Source organism: Typopeltis vanoorti, chromosome 9 (assembly GCF_054136105.1).
Source record: "Typopeltis vanoorti isolate ZY-2024b chromosome 9, IOZ_Tvanoo_1.0, whole genome shotgun sequence".
Lineage (NCBI taxonomy): Eukaryota > Metazoa > Arthropoda > Arachnida > Uropygi > Thelyphonidae > Typopeltis > Typopeltis vanoorti.
The window spans coordinates 102,712,501-102,735,006 of NC_143557.1; the positions used below are offsets into that span (position 1 = coordinate 102,712,501).

The 22,506-nt window shown below is 34.1% G+C and overlaps 1 protein-coding gene across 1 annotated transcript in view; it reads right to left on the minus strand.

Annotated features, from left to right (window-relative positions):
- The window catches only part of LOC150103345 (techylectin-5A-like), a 23,863-nt gene extending 2,288 nt beyond the window's left edge, over positions 1-21,575 (minus strand). Inside the window, exons 1-5 of the mRNA XM_090398170.1 lie at positions 21,404-21,575; positions 19,886-20,024; positions 14,437-14,594; positions 11,123-11,228; positions 6,318-6,482 (exon numbers count right to left, since the gene is read on the minus strand). Of these exons, the coding sequence (XP_090254296.1) occupies positions 6,318-6,482; positions 11,123-11,228; positions 14,437-14,594; positions 19,886-20,024 (568 nt within the window). The 5' untranslated portion in view covers positions 21,404-21,575. The remainder of the gene's footprint in view (positions 1-6,317; positions 6,483-11,122; positions 11,229-14,436; positions 14,595-19,885; positions 20,025-21,403) is intronic.
- Between the last annotated feature and the right edge of the window lie 931 nt (positions 21,576-22,506).

Below are 22,506 nucleotides of genomic sequence, written 5' to 3' on the forward strand. Positions count from 1 at the left end.
AAAATTACAGATGACTTAGATTCATTCAAACTCATGGTTAAAGACTTGCTCAATATACACATGGACATATTAACAAAACTTCGAGGAGTATGAATATTACATACAGTACAATAACGTGTTCTAGAAGAAATGTTAGGAACTGTGCGAGACATAATGACGAAAATTTAACTTTAGCGATAGAAACACAACAAAACCTCAAGCGAAAAATGGAGAATTGCAGAAAGAGGTAAACATCTTTAAATGCCAAATCGAACACATACTATAAAAAAAAGAACTTCAAATAGAGGGAATACCAAAGAAAAGACAGAAGACTTAAGCAACATAGCTCAACTGATCGGCCCCAAAATTGGTATTCCAGGCACAACCAGACATCGCCTCTATTAACCAAGGCCCACAAAAAACCAAAGAGAGGTCACCACCAATCACTGCTCGTTTTACCAGCAAAGGTCTGGCAGAAAACATTCTTGCAAAAAGCAGGATAATAAGGCCAAAAACATCGATTATAACTGAAAAGAAATCCCCAATACCAATCTACATATCTGAAAACTGCACTTCATACTTTAAAAATCTTTTATTCCAAGCAAGGAAGTTCTTGTGGACTCAGGATTCACAGATATTTATGAGACAGAACGAAAACACTGGAGTTTATATACCTGCACGAGAATTCGACCTACACAACCTACCAGTATAAGAGATTAACTCCTCACATACTTAAGAACAAGATTTAAAATCACCATAAAACTATATAATGGAGATCTCAAACCTATGCGAACATATCCAGTCAGACAATATAAACTTCAAAGGCTTTGTCTCTTTGAAGAAATGGACAGAGACCATTTCTACCAACACCTACTTCACTATCATTCACACAAACATAAGAAGTATAAAGAAACATTGACTTACATTGAAAACACTGTTCAACTACACCTTGAGAAACATAGATGTACTAATAAGAACAGAAGTTTTCATAAACGAGACAGAGACTTCTCCATATAACATTAATAATAACCAGACCTACAACTAATGTAGACCAAACAAAAGAGGATGTGGCATTCTGGCATTCTTCAATGAAAAATACAATGTGCGCGAAAAACAAACTCGTTTCGAACATGCAGAAACAATAATTTTGGAAATCACAAATAGCGACAAACATAGCATCAAATATACAATAAACATAATATACAGACCCCAGATAATAATCCACTCAGCTTTCTTCATGAATTAGAATGATGACTAAGTGGCACTGAATCCTGTACAACACATAGGCTCATTCTATTAGGAGACATTAACATAAATACTCTTGACCACGCTTCTTCAACCAATAACACATATCTTGATATAGATATGATGTGATCTTGATATAGATATGTTTATGGTGTACTAAGTCAGTACAACATAAACCCTACTATTAACTCCCCAACAAGAGAAGAAATATTCAACAACTCACTAACACAATCATGCATTGATCATATCAACATACGGGCTGCTATCTATACATATATATCATCAGTAATTAACGTCAAACGTTAACGATCACTACTTCATCTCAACTTCCTTTCATTACGTTACCTCGTCCCCCTCCAGCCACCACAAAAGTCGACAAAACTCGATCATATTAAAGAGCATTGTCGACAACCTTGTAAGCAATACAGAATGGAATGTACATAAAATAAATGATTCTGTGACTTTATATAAGAACTTTCAACTAATGTTCACAGAAATATACAAAAAAGCAACGAAGCCTACACAAATGAGGCGATAAACTGACAATAATCCATGGATAAATGGTGACATTTTAACTAGTATTACTGTCAAGGAAAGTCTATGGAAAAGAATAAAAAAGTCACCCAGTAACGATCAACTACAAAGAGTATATATAAACACAAGAAACCAACTAAATAAAAATTCGTAGGGCAAAAAGACACTACAACTTCCAAACATTTACAGAATATAATCACAATATGAAGCAAACTTGGGCTATTCTGAACGAATTACTCACTCAAAAAAAGAAACCTTCAGCACGAGATTGTATTACAAATGCTTCGGTCAGGATATAAACCAAGAAGAACTAGCAGAATCATTCAACCACGCCTTCACAAACAATATCACACAACATCATACAACTGAAAACAGATAATCTACCAATGATAAACAAAAAATACCAACACAAAGTAAACCGCAAACTATGTATTTTTCCACCTATAACAAAACAGGAACTCAAGGAAACTGCTAAAACCAAAGACGACTCCAGGAAAAGACAAAATAAGACTCATAGACCTTTTACCACACTTTGAACAAATAAATCCAATACTTTGAGACTCGTGAACATAATGGTCGACACAGGCGTTATTCCACAACAACTAAAACCTGATATAATTACTCCAATTTACAAACATGGTAAAAGAAATGATACACAATACTACAGACCTACCTGTCATTTTAAAAAGCTAACCTACCTGTCATTTCAAAAATTCTAAAAAAAATAACACACACCGGACTACAGAACTATTTACAGAAGTACACCATTATCTCACAAAACCAATACTGCTTTCAGAAAACAAAAACCACCATCACTTTATTAGAAGACATCGCCGACGCCATAAACAAAGCCCTAGATAAAAACAAGTATGCTGTCCTTATACACTTGAACATGACATACTACTGACTAAACTATACTCAATCAGAATAAGAGGAACACTGCATACCTGTTCAGAAACTATCTCCGAAACAGAACATAAGTAACAAAAATAGGCTCATGTTACAGCCGGAGTAAACACAGGGTTCCACAAGACGCCATATAAAACCTATTCTATTCATCATATAATTAATGATGTTCACGATCTGGCCACACGAAGTCAAATATTTCGCTACGCAGAAGTGAAACATGACACTGCGCTACTAGCAGTTTACACAGGCATCAACATGGCTCTCACCAAAGCACAACAAGAACCTCAACGATATCACAACATACTTCTACCAAATTTCAATTGTAATCAACGGCACCAAGACACAGATGCTAATAAAACATAAGCCGAGAATCATGTGTCCCTCACTACTGTCGCTACACTGTCACACATACCGCTGTATTAGCAACAAAAATACCTGCCAAAGTCCCGAAATAAAACCCGTAACACATGCAAAATATCTTGGTTTTTACATAGATTGCCACCTTTAATGGACAAAACATATAAATTACCTACATACTAAACTCCACGTCGTCGCAGCAAAACTCTTTCAAGTAAAAGACATGATTCCATCTAACATAGAAAACTCCTATATCACAGTATTTACGAATCTCTACTCAGGTACGGTATAATGGTCTATGCAAACACATCAAACAACCACTTGGAGGCCCCACATACAACAGCCAATAACCGAACCTTATATGGCGATGCACAAAATCCTGAGTATAAAAAACTCTGAAGCACTACTTAATGTTACTAAGGAATTACTTCAACAACACTTATCATAACAACAGAGACACGTATCGCATAACACGCCCCATCACAACTCTTTATACCCCAAGATCATTCAATAACTCACACGGTTCTGCAGTGAGAACACATCTCCTACCTATGCTGCTCAACAACCTACCACAAAATTTAAAACACATAGACAATTACGGAACATTAAAACACGAACTGCGGAAGCAATACGAACACATTTAACATAGCACTCGCACCACCTATTTTTCACTTCACAAACAACCAGCATCCAACGCCTGTTTTCCACCCAAAAAAAACAAACACAAATAGTGTGTGTTAATCCCACTCTCTTCATAAAAGCTAACCCTAGCTTGGAAATAGGTGGGATTAGCATAGCTTAATCAAATAATCCTCATTAGTCGATCACTACAATTGACCTTAAAGTCATAATACCTTAACCGACAATAATAATGATGATGAAAATAATTATTATTATTGTTATTATAACATTCTGTACTAAACCGAATATGTAATAAGTGAGTATTCTAAATGTAAATATCCATATGATAAAGATGATATTTGTTCAAATAAAAAAGGGAAATAATTATATATATACATAATAAAATGTAAAATTCAGCATGTAACCATACCAACTAACTCGTGTAACTGAACTATATTTGCAAAATATAGTTCAGTTACACAAGTATTGAATTGAGTATCAGATTTACACAATTCAGTGTAAATTACTGTGATCATTATTATTCTGTTACATGAATTCCACATTATGCAATTATAAAGATATTAAGAGTGAAAAGTGTAACGTAAGAAATTATAGCACCGTTGCCTAAACATTATAAATTATATGCCATTCTATGAGAGGTAAGGATAAGTGAATGTAAAGCGATGTAGCGAATTGTACACATAGTTAGTACAGAATTGTAAAGCTGTAAATTTTTAAAGTGAAGTGAATGCATATGGCATTATCTATTGAATGTTAATAAAAAAAAGGAATTGTTAATGTGAATTGTAAATAAAAATGAATTGTAAAATTTAAATTTAAATGACAAAATGGAAAACTAGCTAACTGTTTTAATGTAAATCTGTAACTGTAAATTATGTTTGTTAGGATTACTATTAATTTTAACATTATTTATAGTATTAGATTGTTCTAATCATAATAACGTTAATAAGATGAAACAAAATGTATCCTACACACATGTAATTTCTTTGAAAAGATAATAAACTGTGTTAAAAATATTATTATTATTCATAATTGTTGTTGTCGCTGTTAATTATATATATATGTGTAAATACGCTCTATAACAAGCTATGATATTGATATTGAAAAAAAAGTATGTTTAATTATATTAAAAAATCAATGTACACTATATTTTGTACTAAATCTTTGTACTGAACAGAAAACGAAATATTATGCTTCATTGTAAATACTATGTGTTATAAAAATTAAAGTATTATTTAAGAGTATTTTTATTATTAAGTGTGATAATTGTTTTTAACATATTTGTTTTGTGCTTCATTTTCAACAAACAAAGTTTTCCTTTTCGTCGATTTTTATCCGTTACATACTTTAAAACCACGCTACCGGCCAGGACGTATATATACGTCTACGTTTCCATGTATGCGAAATGCATATTAAAATTGTAATACCATTGATATTACATTGAAATATATGATGGATGCGAAGCTTTTGAGGATGCGAAGCTTTTGAGGATGCGTATTTGATCTTTCATGGCCGGTAAAGTGGTTAATTAACAATTCATTGTTATGAATTTGAAAGTTCGGAGCATTTCTAAAATTTTGATCATTATTATTATAAAAATAATTATTAGTATTATAAATTAATAAGTTGTATAATAAAAATAATACTAATTAATAGTTAACCGTATTTGTTTAATCAAAATATCGATACATATTACTTTTGATTAGTAATATTATTATTCGCATATACATTTCCATAATTCAATATAAATTTTCCATTATAAGAATGCTGCTGAATTTTTAAACTATTTTTCTTATTGTTTCGAATTTTAATTTTAAATTGTCTTATTAACATCCATTTCACAAAAGTAAATTAAAATTCATTCGTATTTTTTCTTGATTCCAACAACAATTTACGTATTCCGATAAATAAATAAAAATAGTTATTTATTTTCGAGTTTAGTATAAATCAATGCTATTTCCAGCACTAGACGTATTTTAATATAAACTTTGTTTAGTGGAGTAGGAAAAAATATATGTTTTATTTAAATTCATACAAACAAATTTTCTATCTTTTTTTAAAAATTAAAATGTAAGTTCAAAATGAACTGATTAAATATATTAAACAGCGTGTGTAATATGTAACAGATTAATTCAAACACATTAGTGATTTCAGTGATAATACTAATGTAATTGAGAGGTTTCATTTTTTATCATATTTTTTTACGATTACGGTGTATGAGTGTTTGTTGAAGAATTATATATATATAATTATTTATTTTTAATATTAAGTAATAATAAAACATGATGTTAAATATAATATACTATTAAATTCTTAAAAATTTTGTATAATATTTTTCTTAAAAATCAATATATAGTTACATTACTTAATATACCTTTTAATTTTATAAAAGAAAATTATAGAAAAATTAGCCTATAAGAGACACGCTTGAAATGAGTTCAAAAGTTTCTTAATTTCTCGAGAATAAAAAAATTAACATCTTGTAGCAATATTTCAAAAATATATTGTAAATGTCTTAGTGCTCTTTGACTTTCGATACAGAGAGATATTTTTTAAACGGATGAAGCAAAATATATATATATGAATTAACCATTATGAATTGTTTTCTATAATACTAATGTTTTCCATAATGTTTAATAAAAAAATCTTACCAGCGTTTCCACTGTAATCACGAACATGTAGTTTATAGTCATTTTCTTCACCCTCGATCCAAAACTGTTGATACATCGCAAACCTAGAGTTTCCCTCCATGTCTTTTAGATCAAACCTAATAGAGGTCTCTTTTTGCTCTGATAGTGCGTGTATTTTATCATTGCCTGAAGGTTAGAGTGCATTGTTATTATTTGATATTTTAAAGTAAATATAACATTAATTCAATATTACACGCTAAAATATGAAGATATTTTCTATTCTAAAAATCCGGGAGTTATACAAATATAATTATACTCAAAATATAAAGAATTAAGATGTTTCATTTTTATGCAGATTATTTTTGTTATGCACGTTTCTTGTTTATTTCCAAATAAACAAAAAAGACCACTTTAAACTCAGAATTCTATACTTCGCACTGTTCCTCTTGATAATAAACACAGCTTCATAAAAGAAAATCAACCCTATCTATCAAACTAGCGGAAAAATAACCCACATTGCTTGTCTAAGAGGTATAACTGTGGTCCTAAGAAGATAGTCTGTCTGGAACGAGATCGCCTCCTTCTTAGACGGATAAACAGTACTTCCTGTGTGCAACAATTCACCTAAGCGACTGATGAAGGCTCTTCACGACCCGTATCCCATCGAACTATGCGAAGGATCAGTATTACTAATCGCATACCTATACGGAAACCGCTGTGTTAAATGCTTCTAACTGATTGGCCGGTATATGCAGAAGATTAATACCTACGACTTTCGCCATTGCACTTATCCTGATATTCATTATTTGGAACAATTTTTAAGTTTGTCTAGAGTGAAATTAAGAACAAATCAGGGATTTTCTGATATATCATTTGGGGGAGAGGAAGAGCGATGCTATTCGATCCCGGGATATTTGTCCACCCTAATCTCTCTTAGTGGCAGTGTCAATTCAGCCATAGCACTGGAAATACGAATAGCAAAAGGAGAAAACTTTCAGCAGAGTACACTGAAGATGAAGTAACTCACCTTTCTTCCTTTAAACTTTCTTATATTAAAATGTATTTCAATAAATTGCGGACGTCTGTGTTTTTCTTAGGTTAGCTAGTTCATAAAACAAGTAGACCGTCTGGTGGCTAAGTAGCTAATTTTGTTCAACATTTATTCAATTTTCGAAACTTTAAAAAAAAAAAGTCTTTAACGAATCTTAATCGTAATTATGCACTGCAACGAAGAGTTTTAACAGAGTTAAACACACCAAACTTTCTTTTCAATACACAGATATGATTCATTTATTATTTTCAGTCTCTGAAATAAAAATATTGAAATGCTTCAATTTAGCATCTGTAGGGATTTATGGATCCATCCATGTTTTATAGTCAAATATGAAAATAAATATAAATGCTTCGAAATTTACTAGAGAAACTATAATGATAATAACCTGGAGCCCGTATGTTTGCCTTTTATTAGTGTCTTATAAATAAAGAGAGCAAAACATTCTCTGTTTAATATCACAGAAATTTAATAGTAAACAAAATTTGCAGTTTAATCGCCATAATCAATTTTATTTCATGTGCGATTATTTGCCACCAAAGAGAGGAAACTTTAAGTGCATCAAACTAATCCAGATTATTAAATGCAGATTGTTTCTGTTATAGTACAACGTTTTAAACTTTTGACAGCCAATCATTCACTCTCAGCCAACGGATCCTTGTGATTGCAGCGTTACTTTTAGACATGACCTCATCAGGACTGATACAAAAGAAATATTACATCCTTTTCATGGCAGTATATCGTACTTACTAGCATAATAATTAAACTCAATAGCATAGATTCTAAATCAGAACATTTCTTGCAAAAATCAGCACGTGCTTCTAATTCTTGGAGCAGTCGCATATAGCATATTATCCAAGAGGAAATCCTACAGGAGCAAAACCTAAAGGAAACAGTACATAGTCCTTAAAAGACCTTATAAGGACTGGCTAGATGGGCGAAGCAAGAATGCTTTTCATATTCCCCGTTATCTGTAGAGTACAGTGTACGGATAGGATGTTATTGAGCTATATAAAGCTCTGATCATGGCAGGAGGGTAACAGCAATAGCCGAGCCTCAGTTAGAACTTCATTGGCTACAGCATTGCCATCCATTACCCTCCCTGGATACCTGTTTTTTTATTTTTAAATCCATCCTACATTATAATTCTGATAATGGTGTTGTTTCGTATTTGTCTATGTCATCTTTAATCATTTATATAACTTGTTTTATTTAATTTGTTCTATCTATTTATTTAATTACGTTTAACAAATTTTAAAAATTTTTTGCATTCACCCTGTTTTTTTCTCTTATTCTTATATATAGTCTCTGAGATCAGAACTTCTTCCTATATACCACTTACTTCTCTAAGCTAAGCCTAATGTTCAATAAACATGATAAGCCAAATATAATCCACAATCTAGTCTGTAATATTTTTGACTGTTAATTTGTAAATATAAAATAATCGCACATAATTGATATATTGTGTAAACAAAATATTTGTAATATATCTCCTACACACGCTTGCAACAGGACCTATGGAGAATAAATGCCGTGTGTGGGCTGGGGTAACGGGGTCAGAATTATTCTCTTAAACTACTGAAGATTGTAATACAATTTGTTTCAAAAAGGAGGCGGTTTCGCAGACCTGATGCGAATGGAATGAAACATAACTAGTAGCAAGTTCGTCAGTAAATAGAGTAAAGCGTTGCTGAGCAGCTGCTGATCAAGTTCTGTAGATCTGGCAGAAATGGGAGGAATAATGGATGTTAGCTGTGCTAAACAACACCAGCAAAATATGTATAAAAGAGACACAATGTGGAAACTGATATTCTATGAGAAGTGGCTGAAAGAACGACTAATTTATTGAGATGTTTATACGGATGTCTAAATAAAACAGTACTTCGGAAGAAAAATAAATTCACAAAAGAAACAGCTAAATTAATGCTTGATAAATTCGAACTTTTAATAGCGGGATAGGGGGATTGCCTAAATGTTTCATCACTGGTCAAAAAAGTGGATATGCGATTTGTCATCAGTACAGCACAGCAAATATTACCGAAAAGATTTATATAATAGACATAACGGTCACTGAATTCGAAACCGTTATACGAATGTACGTCGACATTACTTACTATATGAAAATTACTTGATCACATGTGTCACCATGTGTTGTAGGCAACTAGTTAAGAATAATGCTATCAGTAATCTTGAATAATGTTGATCACAATGGGAAAAACAAAAAGATCTTTCGATGTTCTTTAAGGGTTTATTGTGGATTCCCATCTGGCTGGAGCTATGATTTCGAAAACAGCAAAGCTGACTGGTTTCTCAAAACGTGACTTATCCCCGGGGTTTAATCAGTGGGAAAATAACCCACTTTGTTTGTATAAGAAGTAACTGTGGACTTAAGATAGTGTGTCAGGAACAAGATCTAAATGCTCTGAAAAGGCTTGTTATATGCAGCAATTGACCAAAGCATTTAATGAAGGTAGTTCCCGACCCATATCTCACTGAATTATGCGCAGGAAATTGAAGAAGATCAATTTCCGTATACGCATGCGACTGGCATGCGTATATGGAAGAGTCACGGTACACTTTGTTCTGTACCGACAGTAGGCAGAGAGTTTAGCAGGAGCCCCTAGCCTGACTTGTAAACACACTCAAGTTTCTGGAGTTGGTGTCCTGGTGTGGGGCATATTCTGTTGATACTGAATGGGTGCCCTGATATTTCTGAAAGGTCCGGTACCTTCCAAAGATATCTGAACATTGTTACTGATCAAGTCTATCCTACAATGTCGACTTTTTTCCCAACAGGTGAGGGTTATTTCATGGAGGGCAATACTACTATCTATCGCGCAAGAGTTGTTGAGCAGTGGTTTAGCGACCACGAAAAGTGACTTCCACCATCTTCCTTGGCCATCACAAAGCCTGTATCTGAACCACACTGAGAATGTACGGGACATGTTAGAAAAAAGGAACGTCTGATATTGCTGTAGACAAAGATGCAATCGAACACATTGTGGAATCTATGATAAACTTCATATGTGCTGTAAATCGAGCTAAACAAGGTGTAACACAGTATTAAATAAAAGCTTTTAATTCAGTGATCCATATGTGTAGAAACTTAAATAAAAGAAATCGATGTGTTATACCACCTTTAGTTATTTTATTAAAATAAAAATTTATCCAAAATCTGAAAGAAACATAAATATATTTTGATGATAATTACAAACATGTTACTTGAATATTCTAGTTTTATTATAATCGTGTTGAGTGTTCTTCAGAATTAGAACAATACTGCTTTTTTGACTTTTATTAGATTGGATAATGTTTCTTTCATTGTTGTTAGAATACTGTCAATAAATAAAAACACGAATTTGTAGGGTAGGCAGGAAAATTTAAACTCTGTGTTGTACTTGTTTCCCAATATAACTTCTTTCTTCAATCACAGTGATGGTAAACTACAACCCAATCGCCAAATGCGTAGGTCAAATCTGACAGATTCATGGGCGTTTATAAATATCAGTAATTAACACCAAAACTATGATTTCACTAAGAAGTCGCTGTGATAAGGTTTACTACAACAATACTCAAGAGATGTACTTAATGAAGAATCAAGGATATTGTATAAATTAGTATAACAATAACACAACGAAACGTCTGTTTAGGGTCTACTGAAGACGTAATAAATTCTCTATTAATATTAGGTATTATTTATTAATATTTTATTATTATTATTCTTTTTAAAAAAACGTTCAGATTCTGAATTACCAAATTCAAACAGCCTACTTACCTAACCAGAAGTCTTGATTGACATTGCCAAAACCATGTTTATATTCTTCCCAATCCTTGAAAAAGTAGTCTTCAGGTTTTCCAAAGTCTCCTCTTTGCTGAATGACCTGAAAATTAAGAATTACTTTAATCCAGCTTTGAATTTGAAGTTTTATATAATTAATGATTTCAACCAATATATTTGTCGCCGCTGTATAATCATTTTATTGAAAAAAAAATTGATATAAATTATTTATATTTTTTTTTCATAAATTTTATAATCGACATAATCCACGTTACATAAAAAGAACACTACTTCAACAATAAACACCAAGATAACAAAATTTTTCAAAGACAGGAATGTGAAGCACAGTGGTGTGGGCAAACATCCGAGTCGAGAAAACAATCAGATGTATATTTGCTTATGGACCCACAGAAGATTTTTCCTAAACAGGGGTTGAAATATTTGTTTTTAGTCACTATAGAAGTTATCTGATATAAAGAAAAAGGAAAATGTGGTAATTGTTGTATATTTACCAAACACGATAAAAAATTATTATCAGACATATAAAAATATTTTAGGCAAATTTGTAGGAAAGTTACTAACAACAGTAAGTACCTTCATGATTTCTTTTCAGAACTTGAAATAGTCTTGTGGACACATGCTCGGTGTCGTAATTCCAGATAACCTTTTGGCTATTTATAATTACCACTGAACATCATTTACACCTGCGTTACTGAAACGTCCGTATTTCAGCTCTGGCTATTATACATGAAGTACGGTCTTCTGTAGAGTTAGCCATCAGAAACTCGCATTCTTTGCTTCCCCACTTTCTTTCAAGAAACGTGTAGTTGCAATGATTTTGATATTTTCTTCAAGATGAAGGAGCCACTCTGTGTGAAGTTGGATGCATGGTAATCTAACATTCTGCGTGGTAGGACCTAGTGCACTTTTTTACCAAATAGGCAACTTCTGTCTCTTTCCTACTGTAGGTTTAAGCAAGTACAGCATTTGGCCCAGAAGAAGTATAGTTATTAGTCAGTAGCGAATAATCGTTCTGATTCTTGCATACATCGCTGCTAAAATGTTGGTGAAATACATTACAAATAACAAAACAAGAATAAATGAATAAATTACCTAAGCAACGATGATATTATATATATTATATAGTCTCAGCAAATATAACGAATACATCATCATAATTTTCTCCTTAAAGAAGTCATCTATTTAATAAAAAATAATAATAGGCATAACGCATGACGATACTGTTGCAAAAGTTTGGAGCTTACTTTTTTTTTTTTTTGTATTCCCCGTTATCTGAAACGGAAGATGCGTCTTTCAGAGTAATTTATCAGCATTAAGCTCTCCCTGTGGGGGCTGAGAGATTAAATGATATCATTGGAAAGTAAACTGGCTTTAGGCCTTATGTGTCTGTAGGTGTCAAATTCGTTGTAATCTACAGCTTGTTGGATTAGTTGATTCGAGTGTGTGGCCCCATTTGAAAAGACCTTTACTGCTAGGAAGCGAAGGGATGAGGAGATATATGGAATATTGTTATCACGATGCATTTTTTCGTTTCTGATGAACCATAGAGCATCTAGTATCATCCGCAAGCACTTGTTTTGGACTCGTTGTAATTTTAGAATGTTGACTTTGGAGTATTCCAGAGTATTCGTATTGCTTCCGCAGTTCGTGTTTTAATGTTCCGTAATTGTCTATGTGTTTTACATTTTGTGGTAGGTTGTTGAGTAGCATAGGTAGGAGATGTGTTCTCACTGCAGAACCGTGTGAGTTGTTGAATGATCTTGGGGTGTAAAGAGTTGTGATGGGGCGTGTTATGCGATACGTGCCTCTGTTGTTATGATAAGTGTTGTTGAAGTAATTCCTTAGTAACATTAAGTAGTGCTTCAGAGTTTTTTATACTCAGGATTTTGTGCATCGCCATATAAGGTTCGGTTATTGGCTGTTGTATGTGAGGCTTCAAGCTGGAGAGGTATAGGTAATTATGGGACGAATCACCATCTGATAGAGTTATAGCTTGTTCCTTGTGTTTAATTTGCTGCGTTGATTAATCAAGGGAGAGAGTTGAGCGACAGTTTTTGATAATTTCACATAGATGTGCCTAATATGATTACTGAAACAAAATCTTTTGTCCAGTAGTAACCCGAAATATTTGGTTTCTGTTTACGATGATATTTTGGTACTAAACAGAAGAATGTATCCTTTGGGAGATGCTGGCCTTCTGGTGAGAAATAGCGGCATTTTTTTTTTGACGGTTTACTTGCAGTCTCCAGTGTGAGAACCATTTTTCTATCCCTGAGATGCGATCTTAAAATTTTCTTTATTACAAGGTGAGAACGCAGTAAGCTGGGTAATACTGTCGTGTTTTGTGCATATAAAGCCTTGATGGATGCCACAAGGTTATGTGGGATATCTGCCACATAATCTCATATATTGCCAATAAAAGCGGGGCCAGTAAAGATCCTTGTGGAACTCCAGCCAAAATACTACGCTGAGAAGATCTTGTTCCATTAATTTTGACTTGTATTTTTCGATCGGTAAGGTATGACTTGATTAATCGTATCATATGCATTGATATGTTAGCTCTAATGAGTTTATATAGGATTTCATCGAGTCCAATTTTATCAAACCTGTCGCAGTTTAAAGAATACACTACCGGGATGTTGCTTCCAATTGTATCCCGGTAATATATTCTAATAAACGATGGATTTGTTGGGTGGTACTGTGATTCCGACGAATTGTTTACTTTATATGAATTTTAATCTGTTTGTTGATTCTGGAAGTCGGCAAACGATAATTAATCGTCAATTTTTCCTAGACTGGATAGTAGGCTGATGGGACGATAATTCTGAGATAAATGTGGATCTCGTGAACTAGTATAATGTCAGCGATTTTCGAGAAAGCAGGAAAATTTATTATTATTAGGATTGAATTAAAGAAGTAAGTGTTTAATCAAGTCAATGAATAACCGCTACATTAGATGATTTTACGATAAAATATATACGTGTATTTCTTACCAAAAAAAGATAATTAAAGAAAACAAAAATTAAAAAGAAATGGAGTATTTTTACCTATAAATAATGGTCATTTTACTCCTTTTCAATTTTTTTTCCATGATCGGTATCAAGTATCAAATTTTCTTTTAGGCTCCATTGTAATCACGTTAAAGCATTGCAAGTCCCATAATACTAGACATTTTAATAAGAAAATAAGTAAATTGATTATTTTTAAAATCGGAAAACTTTGTATATATATATATATATATATATATATATATATATATATATATATACACGACTAAGAAGGATACTAACAGTCCATCCGCCTCCATCGGTAGTCATGTCGCAGTACACGTCAATGCCATCTCTCACTACTCGACTTCTTGGCCATATTTTGTAAATTCCACTATTGTTGTACCCTCGGACCAGGACTTCAGCACAATCTGCTGGTTTGCAAGTACACCGAGAATCGACTGAAAAGAATACGGATTACGAGAAAAATCAACCTATTTGAAGAATTAACAATAATTTATTGAATATCGACAATGGTTCAAATCTTTGAAATTTCAAAATTTTTTGTAGTAATCACCATGAGGATATGTAATAAAATCAATAAATTCCCAGTCAATGAAAATAGTAAAACAGTACCTGAAAGGGAATAATATTAAAATAAATTATAAAATCCCCATAATGAACTTGCCATTATTAGTTACGAGGGGGAAATAATAGTTATTCAAACTAAAGATTATATAAATTTTCATAAAATGTGTGTGTGTGTGTGTGTGTGTGTGTGTGTGTGTGTGTGTGTGTGTGTGTGTGTGTGTGTGTGTGTGTGTGTGTGTGTGTGTGTGTGTGTGTGTGTGTGTGTGTGTGTGTGTGTGTGTGTGTTATCATTAAAGAGAAGAGACGAAGTGATACTTCTAACATTAGATTTTTATAATGAAGACTGGACGTGAAAAATTTATTATAGAGTAAAAATAAGATACAAACTAAATAAGTGTTATATAAATAAATAAAAACATGCATATTTATTATATACAAATATACTGTATATAATTTAAAATTAAGTCAATAAAAATAATATTAATAAGGATACCAAAAAGAGTATATTATAATTTTATTTAAATAATCATCTCAACAGAGGTCGCTAGTGAGTCTTCACTGATACGGTTGTGAACTTTCTTCTCTGTAGAACGTGGTAATTAAATATGATGGTTTTGAAGTGTAGCTGCTAGATTAACTAGCAGAGACGCGTTTATTTAAAGTCATTAAATTGCGGACTATACTGAATCTAAGAACATCAGCAAAGGTAAGTGGACGGTAATTGCAACGAGGGCGATTCGTTAGGCCTAACAGCCGATAGAATCGCCATTGTTAGCATATCTATTCCGGATACATTTACTTGCGTTTATACGCAAACTGTCAATAATGAATGTGTCAGATTTGGACGCCCTCACAGATTCGCTGGACGAAGAGCCAGCGCTCATACTTGTAAATAAACTTCAAAGGAAATTTAAGCTCAAATGGCCATCAAACTTGATAGATCCTGATACAATTATAGACTCTCTAGATAAAGGATTGGCTTTCAGCTTCATAAAGAAACTCCTTAAGAAGTTCGAGCGTGAATGGGCCGGCTTCCTGAATCTTTACTCTTCACCTGAGACTGACGATGATCCAAATGAAGACACTCCTCAAATGAAGGAAAATTTAAATCCAGTCACCTCTGAATCTACTCATTCAGATCAAGGAGAGAAGCACGTGCGTAAAAAACGCAAAACTCTCGCCTCGGAGTCAGCAAACGAAAATGGCATGGATGAAGATGCCCCCAACATAGATTCCTCTGCCTCCACCAATGAAAAGGTGCCTCCAGTCATTCTTAGGGAAAAACAGAGATGGACAGCCCTAAGAACCACTATGGCCAACCTGCAAATAAATTACTCCACTGCCAAGAATACAGAGGAGGGCATCAAAATTCAGCCCACTACAGTGTCTGACTATAGAAATCTAACCAAGGAGTTGGACACAAGAGGTACACAATACCATACCTTCACACTTACCTCGGAGAAAAATCTTAAAGTGGTACTCCGAGGAGTATCTGAAGACATTGAAACAGCTGAAATAGCTGCTCACCTCAACATGCAAGATCTGCCTCCCATCAAAGTCAGTAGAATGTACAGATCTAACAAGACCCCTATGCCTCTAGTATTGGTAGAAATACACAACATCTATAAAGATATTTACAATTTGAAGACAATCTGCGGGCTCAAGATCTCACCAGAGCCACTTAGGAAGAGGGCCTCTTCTGGGCAATGCCATAGATGCCAAAAATTTGGTCATGCCCAGAAGTTGTGCAAAGCCCAATACAGATGTCTGAAATGTGGTGACACCCACCCCACATATACCTGCTCCAAGCCAAAAACCACCTCGGCTAAGTGTGCTAATTGTGGTGGCCCCCACCCTGCAAATTACAGAGGATGTATATGCCACCCAAAAAACAGACAAACTGAGTTAATCAGTTAGTCTAGCTCACTGACAGAAACGAAAGCCCCAGAAGCCCAAGTTCATCAGGCTCCTATTAGCTTGAACAAGATGACAGGTGTTCACCCACCATCAACTGAGCCCCCTAAGAAAATAAATCTTCAACACCAAACAAGAACATATGCTGATGTGGCCCGCCCCAAAAAAGCAATCCATGACCAGAATATGACAAATCCACATTCAAATATAACAGCCATCATCACCTCTTCTCTTGTAAATATGTTACAGGATTTCAGTAACGCAAATCCATCACTGAGCACTACAAAACGTTTATTGCAGCAAACACAGCTCATTTTATCTGCACTCTCCAATGCATAGGAAAAAATTTACCCCAGATTCTCTAATGATTATCTCATGGAATGCCAACGGCCTTAAAAATAAAATACTAGAAGTACAGGAATTCAATAACAGATATCCGGATATATTATTAATTAATGAAACTCACCTGAGACCTGCTGACAATCCTAAGTTCAAAGGATATCAGCTCTACAGGAATGATAGACTGGATTACAGAGGTGGTGGCACAGCCATCCTCATCAAAAATCACATCAATCATCATTCTGTAGCCATTCCTACAACCACCAATCTCGAACTTACAGGTATCAATGTCATCACAAACTCTATCGGAAACATAAAAATATATTCTGCTTATAACCCACCATCAAAAACATTGCTGACCACAGATCTCGATGCTATCCTCGGCATTAAACTGCCGGTTATTATTGCAGGAGATTTTAACGCAAAACATCATGCCTGGAGCAGTAGGTCTATAAATAGGAATGGCCGCATCCTCTATAACTACACAAGCTCAAATTGCGCAACTGTGGCTGGTCCCTCAGTGCCAACTCACCACAGTCCTACTGGCTCATCCGACGTCTTGGATATAGCTGTCCTTCAGAATGTTAACCTACAGTACTCCCTGGAATCATTGAATGAGTTATCATCAGACCACAATCCTATTCTGCTCCAACTGGGTTATCAGAGGGATCTTCCTCATTCGCCTCATACCTTCATTCCCTGGGAAAAACTATCCAAAATGCTTCCAAACTACATTGATCCCATCCCTCATATTAATTCCAAGGAAGAAATTGATTCTGCAGTCAATAAACTTACTGATCAAATCAACACAGCCATAGCATCTATCACCTCAAATTCAGTTGCCTTCAAGCCTAAACGACTACCAGATGACATAATGAACTTAATCAGGGAGAAAAATAAAGCAAGAAAAAGATACCACAACACCAGAGCACCCCAAGACAAGAAATATCTCAACAAAATGAACAGTGCAGTGAGAGATGCACTTAAAGTCCATAGAAACAAACTATGGGAAGATAAATTAGCCTCCATATCACCTGGTGATCAATCCGTTTGGAAGTTCCTGAGAAACATCAAAAACAAAAACAAATCTCTTCCTCCTCTCAAATCTGACCTGAACATTGTTTACACAGATGCAGAAAAAGCCGAAACTATAGCTAAAAATTTAGAAAAACAGTGTAGCCCTTCATACAATAATCTAAATTTCAATCATATTTACAAAGTCCACCGCCACGTCAGACACGTGTTAAAACGGCCTGATACCTGTACTAGCCAACTCACACCTATTTCCCCAGCTGAAATTTATGACATTATAAAGAATTTAAAGAATAAAAAAGCTCCAGGGCCTGACGGCATCTCCAACAAAGTTATTAAACTGCTACCTCGAAAGGCCATCGTATATCTCACAACAATAATAAATGCTATGTTCAGGTTTAAGTACTTCCCCTCTGCATGGAAGTTGGCAGACGTAGTTCCTATATACAAACCAGGCAAGGATCCTCAGCAGCCTCAAAGTTATCGTCCCATAAGTCTGATATCTAATCTGGGCAAAATAGCAGAAAAAGCTATCCTTTCCAGAATTCAACTTTCAGTAAAAAAATTAAACATCCTTCCTTCAGAACAGTTTGGTTTTCGCCAATTTCACAGTACCACCCAACAAATTCACAGACTAATAGAATTCATTATCACAAGTTATAATTGGCATCAATACACCGGGGCAGTTTTTCTTGATTTAGAGAAGGCGTTTGACAAGTTATGGCACTTTGGACTACTATACAAGTTGATTTTAGCTGGCATTCCATCAGATCTAGTTCAAATTATAAAGTCATTTCTTAGTGACAGACGAATGCAAGTCAAACTAAATGATATATTATCTACCCAACGACGCATCTTGGCAGGAGTTCCTCAAGGGTCCCTTCTGGCACCGATACTTTTCACGATTTACATGGCGGACATTCCGCACAATCCAATGTCATCCATCATTGCCCTATACGCAGACGACACAGCTATACTAGCCAGATCTATTAAACCTCACCTTGTCACCAAGAAACTGCAAGAAAATCTGCAGAGATTAGAGCACTGGTTCTCGGAATGGAGACTGCAAGTAAACCCTCAGAAGAGTATTGCCATGCTCTTCACTACAAACTCAATATTCCCCAAAGATGATATCTTCCTATTTAATACCAAGATTCCCTGGAAAGCAGAAGCCAAATATCTGGGTGTACTGCTGGACAGAAAACTAACTTTCAGTTCACATATAAAAGCCTCATGTTCAAAAGCATCAAGAGTCATTGCACAGCTTTACCCTCTTATCAATAGGAATAGCAAGCTGGATACCAAAATAAAACTGCTCCTTTATCAACTGTTGATTCGACCCATTATCACTTACGCATCCCCAGCCTGGAGTCAAACCTCAAGTACAAATATCCTCAAACTACAGAAAGTGCAAAACAAATGTCTCCGCATGATATTAAACACACCATGGTACGTCAGAAATGTCCAACTTCACCGGGATACAAATATCCCCTACATCTATTCTTTCCTGCAGTCTTCAGCAGTGAAGTTCTTCTCAGTGTCCTCTTCACATCCAAATGAATTAGTGCAACAAGCAGCCAATTATGATGAAACAGACTTCTCAAAATATAGGAGACCGAAGGCCATCCAACTTCCAAATGAAGATCTCTGAATCGCACTCACTCAGGCAGAGCTCTTAGCTCATAAACTTTTCCTCACACAGTAATCCTTATCAGATAGCAGGGAATAAAAAAGCATTTTGCTTCGCTCTTATAGTCAGCAATGTCTTGCGTCTTGCATGCTGAAAATGAGAAAATATATATATATATATATATATATATACGGCTTCATAAAATATGACTAAATGCTTCTTATAAGTTAGAAATATCATATATACCTTTCGATAAAATGTCATTCAATGAGGTACAGATATCGTCACATTTCTCCTTCAAGCGAGTCACATCACACGTGAGATCCGCTGCTGCTTTACATATTAGGAAAAGAACAGCAACGAAGAACATTTGTTGAGTCATCATCTGTAAAGAGTCACGTCAACATTCATAACTTCAAATATACTGAATCAAAGTGAGTTTATTATACAGAATAAGTTAGCAGAAGTTGACTGAATTAAGCTCCAATTGTTAAACTATTTTTATCTCCCCTTAGTGCTCAATAGCCTATCACAGCCAAGAAAGTTGGCTTCCTGGAAACATAATTTACGCTAATCCAGGATGGGTCATTCTATTTGCCTAGTATGCTGTATCTTCCAGTTGTAAATCAGCAGTCCGTGTGACTATTTTCAGAGATGAAAAACAAGAATTTCCGGGGAAAAAAACTGCGTCATCTCCTACGGAGATGACGCAGTTTTTTTTTTCAGTACATTACATTGATAATGTTTTTTTTTCAGTACATTACATTGATAATGTTTTTTTTCCCACCTACAAATCTACATTCTCAAAATATCTCAATTTTTCCCAATCTATTGATAGAAAAGTGACAGCCAATTCCAGATAATTTGACTGCAATGTTTATCAACGATAATTGATAGAAAATCATAACCAAATTCATTGTGTGATAGACGATTAATTTTTATTGCGAAACACTGCAACGCAGATTATTATAGACTTGGAAAGTTAAAGTCTGTAGAGTAGAGTTTTTGAATTAGCTAATCAGCCTCCATGGACACTTGGAAGAACGACACGATATCGTCTTTCTACTAGAAAACATTTGATTCCGATTTTTGTCATGATGAGACGAATCTTTATAAGGGGTTATTTCAATTGAAATAAGTAAAACAACCAACATTGTGGAACAAGAGGGTATCGTGTTGTGTAGAATGTATCCTACAATTAAAATCCTTGGAGTTCATGGAGGTGTCATGTAATAATGAAATGATAATAAAATAAAAATTTATTACTTAAATTAGGGGGATATTAAATCCCACAGTTATAAAACCGAATAAGAAACTCAAAGATTGGAATCAGAGAGTTTCTTGCCGAATATAGTAAACTATAAAGTATCGGTGACCACTGGCGTGAGCAAATGCAAGTGACCCCAGCACGTAGTGCAATACCGGAAGACTCGTAGCAAAGGTGGTAAAGTTCTGATCGCTATTCTTAGGTATTTTCCATAATGTAAAAACACATTTCCTAGGAAATGTATGCTGTTATTACATTATGGTGGGGAGGTCACTACCCAGACCGGTTAAGTAATGATTTCATTGCCGAAATGAAGCTTATTAGCTCTTTATACTTAAATAAAAATTTATGAATAAGTAGCATATTTATTTTAAATTTAAAATGTAAAATGACTAATGGAAATATAATTAGATATTCTACTATATTTATTTTATTTTTTAATACATCGTAGAATGAAAAAAAGTAAATTAAACAAAATCTAATTACTGTGTACTTACCTTCGTTGAACAAATACAAGTCACTCAATTTTTTTTTTAAATCAGATCTACTAAGTGATTTCTAACATGAGCATGCGCTTATGCGCTTATTTATCTGCGTTGATAATTCAATTGAGAATGAACAAGCTTGGACACAGTGATCAAACCGTGATGCAGAATACATTTCCTGAGAATGTCACATACGTGTTCAACTGCTATCACCACTTCCGTTTAAAATAATAATCCTTATCTCCAGAACTTGAATAACGCTGCAGACAACAGGAAGTCCGAAGATGTTCTAATGCTGTCTATTATTTCGCTTATTATTAGGTAGTTACTTTTCATTTAAATCCGTTAATTATTCTGTCAAGAAAATACTTGATTTAATTTCGATATGATATGTTAATAACTTTTTTCTTTTTCTTTAAATATCCATTTTTATATATGCAATGCTTAGTATGTACATGCAATATTCTAAATGAGACCGTCACACATCAATACAATGCATAGCAGACAGATAGGAACTATTAGCATTGTATTCATCCGCGTCTCTGAAAAGAACGCCCAACAATTTTAACTTTTTCATTATCATCGTCATCATCTGCCAATCCACTCACATTTTAGACCAAATGGCCCAAGGAATGTCGTTTTACTAAACAGAATATGTTTGTCAGCTGTGTCATTTTCTAAGACCGATTTGTTTCTTTTAGAAAAGGATAGATCCGACTTTCTGGGAAGAAAACCTTACCTTTTTGTATATACTTGAAGTTCAAGTGCCTATATAAATTCTTCTTTTCCTAGCTAGAATCCGAATATTTCGTCCAGTGGGTACATGCGTTCTCTTTTACTGAACGACAGATTTCCTTATTTTTATTGTAGTTGATTTAAGATAATTCTTTTTAAAGAGCCAATAAATCAATCCAATCAGAGACTAATTGTTAAAAACATGTCAACTAATTAAATATATTTTATATTAAATTAAAAAAAAATAATTATAGTTTACCATTTTAAATATTTTAAGAAGTTTCTCGCAATTTTGAATTGCGATTCACACTTCGATAGCACCTACGACAATTTTAATTTTTAAGCAGTGTTCGAGTAGTTATTAAATATAAGAGACTTAA